This window comes from Sinocyclocheilus rhinocerous, unplaced genomic scaffold (genome assembly GCF_001515625.1).
Source record: "Sinocyclocheilus rhinocerous isolate Xijiao unplaced genomic scaffold, SAMN03320098_v1.1 scaffold1252, whole genome shotgun sequence".
Lineage (NCBI taxonomy): Eukaryota > Metazoa > Chordata > Actinopteri > Cypriniformes > Cyprinidae > Sinocyclocheilus > Sinocyclocheilus rhinocerous.
Window position 1 is genome coordinate 479,118 of NW_015640452.1, and position 16,387 is coordinate 495,504.

The window sequence follows — 16,387 nt, forward strand, 5'->3', positions numbered from 1 at the left end:
GTGCTAAGTTCATCCTCTTCCTCAGACTCTTCCTCACAGGACTCCAGATAGTGTCCTCCCAACGCATTGATCCCTGAGTCTTCGGAGCTGGAGGGCGAAGAGCAGTGGCCCATTTTTGGTCCTTTAACAGTCTCCTCAACAGTCTGCTTGTCTTCAGTGTGTGGTTTCTGTGGTGTCAGAGAGGCGGGGTGGGAGGGGCCTCCGTGTGAATTGGGGGCCGCTGAACGTAGCACATCTTGCCGTTGATGCATTTGACAATGTAGTCATCGATGAACAGTTCGGCAATGTTGCAGTATTTGGGAGATTCGGGACAAGGTGGAGGCAGGAAACAGGGGGAGATGCGGAGGAATCGTTCAGTCAGTGAGATGGACAGATCGACTGTGTCCGTGCAGTCAGATGGAGCAGCCGGCACAGGTGTGCTGGGTAGCTGAGCGACATTGGTCATGGGCTGGTAGACATATTTACCTGTACAGACAGAGTAAAAGGAGATTATTACCTTGATGTCTCAGAAAGCACATACTAATTTGTGAATTAAAATTGTATTACCTCAACAAGACTGGAGCAAGCAGAAAATTTTAACTGAGGCTTTGGGAATATTTAGGTAGAATATAAGAATAGTTTACCCAAAAATGAAAATTTGCTGAAAATGTACTCAACCTCAGGCCATCATGTAGATGAGTTTGTTTCTCCATCGGAACAGATTTGGAGAAATTTAGCATTACATCACTTGCTCACCAGTGGATCCTCTGCAGTGAATGGGTGCCGTCAGAATGAGACTCCAAACAGCTGATGAAAACATCACAATAATCCACTACTAATTCACATGACTCCAGTCCAGAAACAAATAAACCATTAAGGCGTGCTTGATCCGTGCATATTTCTCTCCTGGTTCATATGAGGTGACTTTTTCACTGGAGAAAGCAATATTATGGATAGATGACTCATTTGAAGTGATGGATTTGTTTCTTACTAACATGCAGCTTTTCACTTAACAAGATGTTAATTAATGGACTGGAGACATGTTGATTACTTGTGGATTATTCTGATGTTTTTATCAGCTGTTTGAACTCTCATTCTGACGGCACCCATTCACTTCCGAGGATCCATTGGTGAACATTTCTCTAAATCTGTTCCAACGGATAAACAAACTCATCTACATCTTGGATGGCTAGGGGGTGAGTAAATATTCAGCAAATTTTTATTTTTGGGTGAACTGTTCCTTTAAGTATAACTGAGGCATCCAGAAAAAAGGGACAAGATGCATTACATTAAAACTCACAGGATGCTTCATTATGTAGTTTCTTGCAGTGCACTGCAGTATTAGTGCCAGACCGCTGGTCTGAATGTCATCATCATTTACAAATCAATCTGTTTTGTTTTCATTAAAACACAAATATCAGTATCTCACACAGAGACAGTTATCCAAAAACCTGTGGCGTGCATCTACATGCCGATGAAAACTACTGGCACACACCACTTTTGTTAGTTATCTTTGGATTTGCTGTCAGAAAAGAGATATAAAAAATCTAAAATTGTCAAATGTAATTCATTGAAACATATTGCATTACATAATAAAAACCTGTGTACAGTGAGAATAGTTAGAGATTTAAAAAAAATGAATTATCCACTGAGGTGGTATTACAGTTCAGCAATACTGCTTTCAGAATGAATTAATGGGGCTTATTCTACATGTTGTAGCAATTTATATTTATCATAATCCACTAAGTAGGGCTGCACGATTAATCGAATGCGATTGTCATGCGCATCTTGTCAGTAAAACCAGTAAAGAGTAAAGAGCTGATTTTGGGGAAAAAAAGTCACCAAAAACTACTATATTAGCTACACATTCAACAGCACTCACAGTATATACAGAACTAATCTGAGAACATAAAGAAATATACCACATGTGAGATTTTCCACCTTTTTATTAATAGGTGTTTAAATAAAATTTCTGATCCCACATTATAAAAATCTGGATTATTTGTGACCCTGGAGCACAAAAGCAGTCATAAGTAGCACGGGTATATTTGTAGCAATAGCCAAAAATACATTGTATGGGTCAAAATTATTCATTTTTCTTTTATGCCAAAAATCATTAGGATATTAAGTTAAGATCATGTTCCATGAAGATATTTTGATATGAAGATAACTTCCTACTGTAAATATATCAAAACTTAATTTTTGATTAATAATATGCATTGCTAAGAACTTCATTTGGACAACTTTAAAGGCGATTTTCTCAATATTTAGATTTTTGTCCTGTCCTAACAAACCATACATCAAATAGTTGTATCTCGACCAAATATTGTCCTATCCTCTCAATTTCACAAAATTGACCCTTATGACTGGTTTTGTGGTCACATTTTTGCCCTGAATCCTGGTGGTCTCATGTGCTCATGGTTTTGTTGTCAATCACCCCTCTTTGCAGCTTTTTTAAAAATACAAATAAAAACTGAAAAGAAAAATGTTGGTTTTCATGAATGGCCCCTTTCATATTTCAATCATATTGTGAATATTACAGATGGGAATTTGAGAGAACTGCTGTATATCAAAAGTTTGATCAAGGAGGATTTTTTTGTCCTATTTTTCATTTTATGATTCAGCAGGGTGCTCATGCTCCCCCATTGTTGAAAAATCGTCAAAATGAAAAGTCCAGAGAGGGAGGGACAGACGGCACCATACAGCATGTTTCCGTTCCGTTCCACACATCTGGTAGAATTCAGCCGGGGTGTGATCAGGACAACTATGACAACACTAATCCCCTGTTATCTAAGGCCCAGATCAACATCCACTCACTCGCTCATGGCCTTTGACAGTAAATCTCTTGTCTTATGTCTCTTTGTCTAAGAGTCTTTCTCACATGCTCAATCTCTGTCTTTCTCTTTCACAAAAAGCATCCCTTGAATTATAAAGAAGTCAGCTCTACAGAGATAACATATGACAGTAGCCCCATCCATCCCATTTACTTCCCTAGAACGGATTTATAGGGGACACTTAGGAAAGTAAGACAGCAGCTGTCAAATATCTTGTGTTTGGGGCTGCAAACAGATGACCGTGCCAGGGTTTAACTAACTAAAAGTAGCAACACTACTAACTAAACTACATTTTAAAACAACATGAGAGTAGCTTTTCCAGTATTTGGGCTAGTGTAATAAAAATGTGTAATAAAACATATAACAATAATAATAATAATAATATAGTATATTATTAATAGAAAGAATTCCAAGTAACAAATAACTCTCCTATCACACAGAGCCGCAAAAATTACTAAAACGTTGTATTTTGCATGCCAGGCCAGTAGATGGCGATGCCACTTTGTAAAGAAACTCGTGCATACCTATAGACTGAACATGTAATAATGATGTCACCGTTTTCACAAATTTATGTTTTTATAGTTTATACAGAGACAATAATGTTATCACTTTCAAAAACTTTGAAACCAGTTTTTAAAAGTTTCCATTTTCTGTGGTCTGTGCTACTTGCAATGCTTTTCTGTATTTGGTCGCGTTGTGCGTATATGCAGCACGTTTCTGTATTTTGAGTATTTGCAGCATGTGTTGTCAAACTGATGAAGATGTTTTCTTAATTTGCTGGTGCTTTTTCAATTTTTCTTAAGTTGCAGCACATTGAGCTCTCTCAGCCACCAAATATATGTACCATTTAGGAGTAAATAAGGTACAAAGATGTACCTTTTAGCTTTTGTACTTTAGAGTTCTGCCCAAGAGATAATTTTGTATCTTTTTTAAGTGTATAAGCCCCCAAAAAACCCATATCGGTTGGGCTCTATTTAAAATAATTGTTTTCTATTTGAATATATTTTAAAATGTAATTTATTCCTGTGATGCAAAGCTGAATTTTCAGCAGACATTACTCTGAGTGCTCCACCTGCTAATGAGCCACTCATGGGGTTGCGAATAGCAGTCACCATTTGTGCTAGGTGTAATTTCAAGTCTGCAACACAGTTATGCAACAGAACTCCAGGATTTCCAGCCATGAATTATTTAACAGAACAGGCATTCTAAACCATACATACTGGGGTGAGCATTTTGTGTTTGTAATTTTATGGTACATTTAGTGCTTCTCACAATGGCGCACCAGTCAGTAGTTATATCACAGGGCAAGTGTGCTGGCCGATAAACCACAAGCACGCATTAACATAATGCTTTGTCTCTATTGCAATAATGGTAGATTAAAGCTGTCATCATGTGCACAGACTGGTAAAGGACATACACGTATTTAAGAAACACTAAGTGTCTCCCACCATTCTATAGTCCGAATTCATTATTTTGCAACTTCATATCTCATGTGTACATTAATGAAAGGTAAAAACTATTACATTATCACAATGCGTGCAAACAATGATGAATTAGTCATAAAATAGAGGCTGCATAACTGCATTAGTAGACCAGTATTACATTGTGCAGAGAATGGGAATTTATGATGATTACAGACATGCTTTTATTGCTCAAATAAATACATAAATAGAGTGCCCTTTCTGTGTTGTATAAGTAATCACAAACATAGGACTGGCCAGTATCTGATCAGTGTTCAAACCAAAATAAGCTAGAAAAGGATGGGGTTAATCAATAAACTACTCTGAGGGACACTGAGGATAATATTCCTTTATTATTTGAACTCAATAAAGTTCAATTCCCGTGATGGAAGTGTCATGAGAGGGTATTAAATATGGTTTGATCAGTTCACACAGTTCTAAAGGCCTCACACTGACATTTACCTCTTTTAAACACAATGAAAGCTTTTACAATCACTCAGGAGCTGAACTCAGTCAGAGGGACGTGAGCTAGAAAAAGAAAACATCCTGCTAAAGGAGCGGAGCAGCCACTTCCTGTGTATACACTGATAACTGGTGGATTCAGGGTCATGTCAAGCTAACGACTGGAGAATATAGAGGTGGCTTCAAGGTTCAGGTGGGGTAAGGTCTGCTTTGATAAAGTCAAATATAAAGGTTAACCCTCACACTGGATTTGCTGGTAAGATATTTCCGGGGAGATATTCAAGGCTGACACATCTTGCTTACTAAGAAATTCTCAGCCTTGTGCATCTGAAGTCATATAATGCTGAAAAAGCATCCAAGCGACACCAGACAGCAGTTTCTGATGACAGTACAAGCTCATAAATGTTCTCAAAGCAGCTGTGACAATAAATCAGAAAAACCAAGTTGTGCGATCATACACAGTGCATAGAATTTATCAAATAAATGTCATTAACACCTAGATTCATTTAAAAAGTGCAGAAAATGAAATATTGTGCATGAATTCACTATAACCTATAGTTTTCCTGCAAGATGATCGACAGCAGTATATTTTTTCTGCTACGAATATAGAATGTTTGAGCAGTCATTTTTAATCATATTTCCAACTGTAATATTGCCCCTTTGTTTTTGTTTTTTTGTGTGTGTGACGTGAATGATACTTTTTACTACTCATTTCAGAGTAGTGGACACTTTTTGTATTATGAGGTGATGTATTTAGAATAGAATAGAGTGGAACAGAATATATTTGCATGTCAGAAGTTGACCACTTACAGTGACACCAGCCCAAATGGCAGCACCAGTGCAGTTTGAAACACTTTCCGTGGCTGTGTGTCGCGCAGATGGACAGTCCATCACAGGCGAGAAAGTCCGGCCGGCCTGCACAGCTTTTGGCCAGAGCTTGAGCTTCATCTAACTTATCACTCTTCAAAGCCTTCTGAGCTCCAGTGTAAGCCATGGTTACTGTAAGAGAAGAGTCATGCGATGAAAATACACTGTGTTATCTACAAAAAATGCATTACACATAGGAAAGTTTTAGTCTAAAATAATAATGAATAAATTGAATAAAATGTATTTAGGACACTTTCTATGACAGTATACCAAATGTAATAATTTCACATTTTATATTTAGTATTATATAATATTACCATGTGATATCATTATTTTATGTAAAATTTTACTGTATTAAAAATAAACAGCAGTCTTAAATAATAAGAACTATCCACGTATTTGGAGTTTGGTTTTGCTTACCTTAATCAGGTTTGAGCACTCAAAGCTGGTGATATCCTGCCATCACACAATATCTGCATTAAACTTCCCACAACATCTGCATTAAGATCCCTGCAGTCGTAATGAATATGAAGAATTACATTTTTCCATATTAAACTGACAAATGGCTTCTGGATGCGGATAATCCTTGGGTTTTCGTAAATTTCCAGAGAAATGTCAATTGAACTGAGTTAAAACAACGGTAGCTGTCAGATGTCTATTGAGGAGCAATCATGCACGTGAAGGGTTCTGGAGCGTTCGCTATTTAAAGATGGAAAAAAGCTCAGCAAAGCAGCGCAGATTGAAACTTCTGTGAAACACAATCCCGGTGGCGCTCCTCGAGCTGCTGCTGCCGCGGCGGATGCTGCTCCGGGACTGAGTGAGAGCTGCTCGCACGCTGACACATATTATACTGCACACAGCGGCAGAGACGACACTTGACCAGCAGACGGCGCTGTATTCTCCTGAGAGCCATTACAATGGTTTTCTCGTTTATATAATTTTATTGTAAGGTGTATAAAGAAAAGACATTAGAAAGACTTTCTAAAATAATGTATTTTTATTGTTATTATTATTATATTAGGCTAATTAGACTTATCCTTGGTAAGTTGGTGAGTTTTCAACACATCTTGATGATTAGTGAATCTAAGTACTGATGCAAACTTCTGAGTTCTCTCCTTATGAATATGTACAAATAATTTGGTCTTCATAGTTTTCTACACCATCTTTGGGCATAGTTCAAAGGGGTGAACACAAGGGTTTAGCGGTGTTTAATTAAACAGCCTCAAACATATCTGGGTAGCAGCACAGAAGCAATAGCAATTAACTTATCCCTTGCAGCAAAGCACAAATCACATCATACACAGTACACCTCACAGACCAGCTATTCCACATAGATCCTCAAAGCCAAATTAATTTAAAAGTTTTCCCTCAAACTGAATGCACAGCCATATAAATAATCAAAAGCATTTTAACAGGTAATTCATCATGTATACACTACCGTTCAAAAGTTTGGGGTCAGTAAGATTTTGGTAAGAAATTAAGACTTTTTGTTAGCTAGAATGCATTAAATTGATCAAAAGTGACAGTAAAGACATTTATAATCTTACAAAAGATCTTTCAAATAAATGCTGTTCTTTTGAACTTTCTATTAATCAAAGAATCCTGAAAAAATATGTATCACAGTTTCGACAAAAATTTAGCAGCACAACTGTTTACAGCATTGATAATAAGAAATGTTTCTTGAGCATCAAATCAGCATATTAGAATGATTTCTGAAGGATCATGTGACGCCGATAACTGATAGTGGCTGCTAAAATATTCAGCTTTGCCATCAGAAATAAATTACATTTTCAAAATATATTAAAATAGAAAAGTTGTTTTAAATTGTAACAATATTACCGTTTTACTGTATTGTTGACCAAATAAATTGAGCTTTGCTTAGTATAAGAAACGTCTTTCATAAGCATGGTAGTGTACACAGAATTTAAGTTATTGTGAATATGTGTGGCCAGTTGCAACTATCTGAGAAACCTCTCATCCAAGAATCCTTTAAAGATAAAATGCCACTTTTCTAATGCATTTTGACAGTAGGGTAAATGAAACACCAATGGGCCATGAGACCAGAGCTGTGAAAAAATGAAACAAACTAATTTGCTTGGATTTGTTTGGCTTTCTGCCAAAACTAAAGACATCTTCTTCTAAGAAATGCTAAAAATACAACACAGGACATTAAAACCTCTTCAGGGAGACATAATGAGAGCGATGAGACAGGGTTAAGAGTTGAGAAAGTAAATTCTTTATTAATAACAGGTTTTATGCAGTTTTTTAAAACTAACAGATTTTGCGTGTTGTGTATGGTGCTTTCAGAGATGGCTGTGCATTGTTTTGATATGCTCTCTCCATTTTTGAACAGGAGGACTGCCACAAGCCACAAGTTTTTTCAACAATGGACTGGGCTTCAAATGAGGTACATCAGGATGGGCTTGGTGGTAATGCTCCAACCTCTCCAGCACTCTTTCCAGGCCCACCATGCTGGCGTAGAACATGGGCCCACCTCGATGCCTTGGAAAGCCATAACCGAACAGATAGATGACATCAATATCCTCGGGTCGGGCAGCTATGCCATCTTCTAGGATACGGAAGCCCTCGTTGGCCAGGGCGAAAAGGCATCTCTCGATTATTTCCTGATTTGAGATGTTGTGCGGTTGAATGCCATACTTGCTCCTGTACGTCTCGAGGAGGATCTGGATAAGTGGGTCAGGTTTCGCGTTTGTGCCTCCACGTTTGTCGTACATGTACCAACCACGACCAGTCTTCTGGCCAAACCTGCCTTTTTCACAGACCATGTCTGGAATGGGACAGTACCTACGTCCTTGGCGCCTACGTGGGGGATTTTCTGGGTCAACATCAGACCCGGTCAAACCAGATTCCTTCCAGACTCTCCAACCAACATCAAGGCCTGCAAGGTCAGACATCCTAAAGACTCCCATCGCAAAACCAAAGTCCTCCAGAGCCTTGTCTATTGTTCAGGTGTGGCCCCCTCCTCCAGCAGGAAGGTGGCTTGATCTATGTAAGGCTTTAGCATGCGGTTTCCAACAAAGCCAGGGCAGTTTCCAACAGCAACTCTCACCTTTCCCATCCTCTTCCCAAGGCTCATTGCTGTAGCAATAGTTTCACTTGAGGAACGAGGCCCGCAGACAACTTCTAGGAGCTTCATGACATGTGCAGGTGAGAAGAAGTGCATCCCAACCACCAGGTGTGGTCTGTCCGTCACACCAGCCAACGCATCCACATCCAGACCAGACGTGTTGGTGCAGAACAGAGTGGCTGGTCTACACACCTTGGACAATTCTTGGAAAACACGCTTCTTAAGTGCCATGTCTTCAAAGACCGCTTCAATAACAAGGTTCACATCCTTCAGGTCCTGTAAGCTGATGGTGAATTTGAGGAGATTGAGAGAGGCACTCACTCCCCGTCTTTTGGCATCTCTCTCCAGCATGCCAATCACCATCTGCCTGCCAGTCTCCAAGAGTTTATTTTCTGACTCTACAGCAATGACAGAAATTCCCACACGTGCCAGACACACAGCAATGCCCCTTCCCATAGTGCCCAGACCTAAAAGAGTGACAAATTGATGGTCAGAACAGAGTAAAACAAAACCACCAATTTAAAACAACATAGGCACAATTAGACTTGTCAATTGGCAGATGGTGAAACTGAGCAGAGCACAAAACTGCCAGAATTCTATGCATGATGGTTTGCACAGTGCCAGCATCCTTCCTCTGTGATAAGAGAACATCTCTGCTTGTCTCAAACTTCAAGAAAACAGATGGCTGAAAATCAACATTAGCACACTAACAACCAATAAGTGTATAAAGCGGTCCAAGATGAGAATATTCAACAAAAATAAGACAATGAGGGTTTTAAATTAACATTTTTTTTTAAATTTACTTTAATATTGTTCAATAGAGAGAGAATGATGCCAGCAATGGTTTCAATGGTTTCACAGGGGGCACGCTGAACAAATGTATGCTTTAAAGTCACTTTGGGTTAAATAAATGAAAATAAATGTAAAACAGTAAAAGAAGATATTTTGAAAAATGTCTGAATACGGTTTGTCCACACACAATGAAAGTGAATGAAGAAAGTAAGTCAAGTTAAGTAAATAATGACATTTTTTCACATTTCTGTGAACTAACACCCTATACCATTCAGTGTTATTTTAGCATTTTGTGTATACTATCATAGTTTTTATTAATATTTTTGATTAGCTTTTAGTTTTATATTTTAATTGTAATTTTTAGTGAATGTTCAGTAAAGGTGCTGTGTTATTATTATTATTTAAATATTACTATACTACTAAATTATTATTTATTTATATTAACGTTTTAATTTAGTTTTAATGTCCATTTAGTAATTTTAGTGCTTCAACTTATTGCAGTCAGTTGCCAAGACTACGTTTTTAAACTAATATTTATGATTTATTTCAGCTTTATTTAAATTAACCTTAATGTTTTAATAGTTTTAGTTGACAACAATAACTCGGTACCATTCCCAGGTCTTGTTCATGCCCATGAAGACATTCTCTTTTGATACCCATGACGGCTGCACTTCGGATCTCTCTGGGTTTGCATGGCATGCTCACTCTTCGGGAAAGCAGCGGTTTGGCTGTTAAAGATATACAAAATATGATGTCAAAATATTATGTGAAACATAAAGGCAGTGCTGGGTGGACAGTCCTGAACCTTTCCGGTGACTAATGCCTATTCCCGATTTGATTTACAGATTATAGATTAACAATGAAAAGTGGTAATGATCTATATACAGTTACACAAAAAAAACATACAGTACTGAATCTGTCAACAAGTTAATCTACCAATATTTCAAAACCCTTATGGTAATATACAGTGGGTACGGAAAGTATTCAGACCCCCTTAAATTTTTCACTCTTTGTTATATTGCAGCCATTTGCTAAAATCATTTAAGTTAATTTTTTTTCCTCATTAATGTACACACAGCACCCCATATTGACAGAAAAACACAGAATTGTTGACATTTTTGCAGATTTATTAAAAAAAGAAAAACTGAAATATCACAGCTAAAATATGAATTGAATTTCTGAAAGTCTGAAAGTGTATAACCCTGGCACTCAAAGCACAGTGTGGCAGACACTGACTTGAGTCATATTCTGTCTGGCATACACACCATTCACACTTCCTCATATATACACTGGCACAACAAACCAACACACACACACACACACACACACACACAACAGCCCATCAAAACTGCATTTTTCTGAACTTACCAGAGGTTCTAACGTTTGATTTCCTTCCTCACTAAAAGGATTATGCAGGGTGGTACTTGATTCAATATAGTTTCTAACTGCATTAGATTCATTTTCTCTCTGGAATCTGGGTCACACTGATGAGCCTTAAAGGGCCAGCAAAACCAGAAACCAACAGTTCTGTCTGCTTTCTGCACTGTCCTGTTTTGAGCAATCAATATAAAGTATATTGATAGGAATGAGTATTTTAAAACTGTGCTCAAGGGTATGATTTATTAATTCTCTAAATTTCAGAGCTGCAAACACTGCATATTTTTCACTAAACATGATTCACTAAGCTTGTGTTCATTCGTTGTACTATACAATGGCTATGAGTAATTCCTTTAAATTAACACATAAAAGCATAAGGAGTGTTCAGTTTGATGTCTAGTGTGCTGTGCACACTACTGCATGATACAGATGTATCTGTGGTTAATCTGTGATTCTGTGGGCAGGACTTGAATCACTAATGCTGTGATTTATTGTGAGTAAGTACTGTAGGGCTGGGTTAGATCCTGATAGGTGCATTTGGCAGATGTTTCTGCAACTGGAAAACAAGATGAATATCTGTAGCTATGAGAGCCGAGAGCGAGACTCTACAAAAAGTGTTTAGGGAACATGAATATGCCACTTCTGATTACTTATGACATGGTTCCCTGTTAAATAAATAAATTAATAAAATAAAAAAACGAGCACATAATCTTGGTTCAGCAAGTATTTTTTCCATTCATTGTGAAAAGGGATTTTAAACAAATTCTTCAAGAGCTACAAGATGAATGACAACATTTCAACATTGACTTGAGGCAAATAAATAAATAATTGGAAATCAGTTAAAAGACACTCATAACATTTACATTCTTGTATGAGTAAATTAACTACTCAGGAAGCACTGTGAATGATGTAACTGAATCAAAAGCAATTATACAAATTAAACTACTGACTTACAGTAATTATGAAGTGTAAAAATGTTTGTCCGTAAGGCTGGATTTATTTGATGAAAAATACAGTAAAAAAAGTAATATTGTGAATATTCTTACAAATTTAAACAACTGGTTTCTATTGTAATATATACTTTTAAAAAATTTAATTTATTCCTGAGATGTAAAGAATTGAATTTTACTCCAGTCTTCAGTGTCACGAGTGTTTGGTGCAGTTTTTTTGTTGTTTGTTTTTTGTGCTGTTTACGTTCTGACAGATTTGACTATTTTGAACCATTTACTCTAGTTATTTACCATTAATTAGTAAATCAGGCACATTTGGCTGTTGTCCACCATACCAGCTCCACAATTCCATTTAGTTGACTGTCATGAGGATTTGGTCGGGTTGATCTTCGCTCAGCGTGTGATTACAGTGACAGCATTAGTTGTGGCCAATCTTTAATCTCCCTCCAGAGCTTATCCTGACTCTAGATGAACCCTGATCTCTCCCTAAGAGTGTCACTCACAACATTCACATTACAAGGGATCTGGCTCCCTCAGTCTAAGCAAGAATTTGTGGCCTGTAGAGTACAACGAACAGCTGCACTTACTGTAGACCTAGAAAAGCTGAATAATTTGACAGACAATATTTCAGAGTCCAGTAATCCTTTCAATGTTTTAATTGCTCTCATATGATTTTTCATTACTGGAGGAAATGAGGGTCAAGCAGAAGGTGAAGAATTGGCATTCATTTTTCAGAAGCTGCAGAGAGAGTCTCTAATCACTTTTTCAGGCCGAGCACGATTCAACACCCTCCAAGCGACAGTATAAACACTCATTTTTGACTCCACTTGACCTGTAAATAGCCAGTTAAAAAGTCTAGACCCTGAGTATAATCATTAGCATTTTGCAAGTTTTTGAACTACTTTGAGGTGATATAAAGAACATCTTAACATAAAAGGGAATAAAAGATTTTTAATACTCAAGAACTTGACTGGTACTTTGAAAAGAAAAAATATACATAAAAAAATGTAATTTGTTCAAATCGTTCTCCAATGAGGGGTCACAGTTAATATTCTAATAATGTTCCTTTTCACTTCTTGAAAAATAGATCAAAGCAAAGAACGACTTTGCAACTCGTTGACAAGGATATGAAACATTAATTCCATTTGCTGTGACAAAGGTTTTATCAGGTACGGCCCCTGACTCTGAAAGCCTGCCAAAGACTCTGCTTCCCTTTACTGTTCAGTCTGTATTTCCGCTTTGCCAGTTCATGACATACCTACAGCTCTCAGGGCAAACTCCACAGCCACCTCACAAGCATTCTGCTCTGTGACCTGGTCAACGATGCCCAGCTTCAGAGCCTCCTGGGCAGAGATATGGCGGCCTGCAATGTCAAACAATCATGTTGCTGTTGGTAAAGGAGAAACTGAGCGATGTGGGGTACTTTACTTGCTTATTTTTCTGCTTAATATATTATGACTACGGGTGAGGAAAATCCCATCACAATCATAAAACAACTGAAATCTGATTGCTCATTTGTTAAAGGATTAGTTCACTCAGAAATGAAAATAAATTACTCATCCTCATAGCATTTCAATCGTGCATACTGTTATTTTACCAGAAGAAAACAAATAAGATTTTTTTAAAGAATGTTCACACGTGCCCAAAATAAATAAATAAAGATATATGTGGTCAAAAATAGGCACTGTGAAAATTCTTCTTTCTATTTGTGTTCTACAGAAAAATATCAGAACATATGTTTGGAATTACATAAGGGTGAGCAAATAATGACACAATTTTCATTTTTGGATGAACTATTGCTGTAAGCCCTAAGGCAAATCAATCAGAAACAATGTACAATGCTGACACCTAGTGGGAAAATTTTTACTTATTACTAAAAACACCATGTAGTGCTTCTAAGGCTTTCATTTTTTTTTAACATAATGTACCTTATCAGATTAAATTCAGCACTTGCTAAAGTGAAAAACTATTAAATTATTTATTATTCTCTTTCGAAATAATAGCAATTGCAGTTACTGAACAGGGAAAAAAAGAATTAGGGGACCAGCTCATTCTTTCTTAGCCAATTGGAAATTTCAGAAATATTCTCTGCATGACATGACTGATATGTTTTTTTTGGAGGGTTGCAGAGAGGGCATGTGGTTGAAGTTAGTAAAGTGGCTGAAATCTGATGGGGTGAATTGTGGGTGTGCCAGTAGGCTAAGTGTATGATTTACCAGTGGTGATCAGTTCTAGGGCAGCAGAAATGCCAATAAGCCTGGGAAGACGCTGTGTTCCCCCTGCAGCTGGCAGGATGCCCAAAGTCACCTCTGGAAGTCCAAGACGTGCCTGGAACACATGATATGTTATACACTACATAGTGCATAAACCACAAAACAACAACCTTTCCCTTCTCTGATAAACTTTACATATTAATATCAAAGTTCAACCGATTAACTAGGGACATATCAGCACTAGACAGTACTGCACAATATTGAAGCTAGTTCAGTATGCATGTTCAAAAGAATAAACTGCAGTATAAAATGGTTTACCTTAGAGTGTGCAATACGATAGTGACAGACTAGGGCTAATTCAAAGCCCCCACCTAGAGCAACCCCCTCTATGGCAGCAACCACAGGCTTTTCTCCTGCCTCTATGGCATCTAACAAGGGTACCAATGGAGGCCCTTTTAAAGGCCCAGCAAACTCCCGAATGTCTGCACCTGCAGAAGAACACTGCATCATCAGATATTAGATGGTCTTCTTAAGGCTTGAATACACAATGAGACGTATGTTTGTAGGAACAACTTTAAAGTCTGGCAGTGTGTGATCCTCAGTTGTTTAGTATGCCCAGTTTTTCCTCTGTAAACATTTACCAATGTCGTCCCTGGATGTATGTCGCCTAGTGTTTTAAAATATGTTCAGATTTTAAAAGTTGTGTAGTGTATTTCATCCTTTACATAACTCAGCCAGAGCAAGCATTTAATTGAAAGACTTTAAAAAAAGCTTTTGGTGGATGTTTATCTTTAATAGTCTAACCTCCACAAAAGCTTCCATTCTCTCCACAGATGACCACGGCCGTGACCTTTGGGTCACTCAGGGCACACTCCATGCTCTTTGCGATGGCATGACGCACTGCAGAACTAAGGAGAAAGAGCATGGACATGATCAAATCACTTTTGTTCATTAACTAAAAAAATGCATTTGAAAAATGGACATTTCAATGACACTTTGTCTTTGTGGACAAGATCATGTGTATAAATCATAGCATTTATAAAAAGTTTTATACAAAGTAGTACATTAAGCTTTATACTAATAGAAAAATATATGCAAGATTGTATGCATTAATGTAGTTTGGTTTTTCTTTTTAACAAACAGATGGATAATGCATTAAGTAAATGAATTCGTTTTAGTATTATTTAGCAGGTTTTCACTGACCTCAAGGCATTGACTGGTGGGTTAGTAAGAGTGATCAGAGCAACTGATCTTTTAACAAGTTCATATCGGGCCATTTTGTTGAGCTGAACGGTGTTGTTGTGAGTTGAAAGAGCTGCAGGACTTTGGAACACCAGCAAACTCAGTGCGTCAGTGCAATCACAGCCGCTCTTAATATTGGAGCTTGTGTCTTTAAGTGAGGACGTCGCATGTCCTACGTGTCTTCCATGACAACTGACTTTCACTATGAGTATAAAACATTGGTTTGCCAAAATAAAGCTAAAGTTATTCAATTAACATCTGGTCACCGCAGGAGACTTCCATTTTTACTAATTCTACTATGGTCGACTGGCTCATGAATATTAAATATGCGACGTCCGCCCAGTAGTCTTTTTCCGATTTGGTGAAAGACAAATGTCATTACTACGGAGCCCGGGAAGTCACCTGTAGGAGAAAAAAAAACAATCCGTGGCGACGGTTTTGCAATCCGTCTTGCTGGTGGGGGCGGGGCCACAAATCCATGAGTTAACAGTTTACAAACCCGAGGGAACGGATTGCGAAAGCGTGCGCACGGATTATGAATTTGTGGGTACGGATTCAAAATCCGAAGGTACGGTTTACAAAATCTGAGCGCACGGATTGGAAATTCGTGGGTACGGTTTATTAATCCGTGGGCACGATTTGTTAAACCGAGGGAACAGTTTAAGAATTCGTGAGTACGGTTTATAAACTGAGGGGACGGATTGCAAAACCGTCGCCACGGATTGTTTTTTTTTCTCCTACAGGTGACTTCCCGGGCTCCGTACATTGCAGTTTTTGGATTGACAAAAATTTTATATAGAGGACACTAAATATAATTTTGAGTGGAATTGTATATTTCTGAGGTATTTTACATTTTCGATTAATAAATAACTTTAAACAATACTGTAGTATTTTTGTATAAAGGCTTTTAGAGAATGGAATATTGTTAATAATTAAATATAATATTTAACTTTCCCTGGTTCTATTTTATTGCACTCTCTGGCCAAATGTTGATAATTGTCTGTTTGGTAAACCGGCGAAGCTAAGGTCTAGCTTATGAATATTAAATAGGTCACGTTGTCAGGCACGTCAAGAATCCTACCAATCAGCGGCTCTGAACGCCAGCATAGACTAATTAATATCA

The 16,387-nt window shown here is 37.6% G+C and overlaps 1 protein-coding gene and 1 pseudogene across 1 annotated transcript in view; both read right to left on the reverse strand.

Moving 5' to 3' along the window:
• The window catches only part of LOC107752906 (UPF0524 protein C3orf70 homolog B-like), an 8,549-nt gene extending 2,043 nt beyond the window's left edge, over window positions 1–6,506 (reverse strand). Inside the window, 4 exon segments of the mRNA XM_016568980.1 lie at window positions 5–191; window positions 194–465; window positions 5,546–5,734; window positions 6,023–6,506. Coding sequence (XP_016424466.1) covers window positions 5–191; window positions 194–465; window positions 5,546–5,729 — 643 coding nt within the window. The 5' untranslated portion in view covers window positions 5,730–5,734; window positions 6,023–6,506.
• Window positions 6,507–7,863: 1,357 nt separating this feature from the next.
• On the reverse strand, window positions 7,864–15,459 carry LOC107752907 (peroxisomal bifunctional enzyme-like; annotated as a pseudogene).
• Window positions 15,460–16,387: the final 928 nt, after the last annotated feature.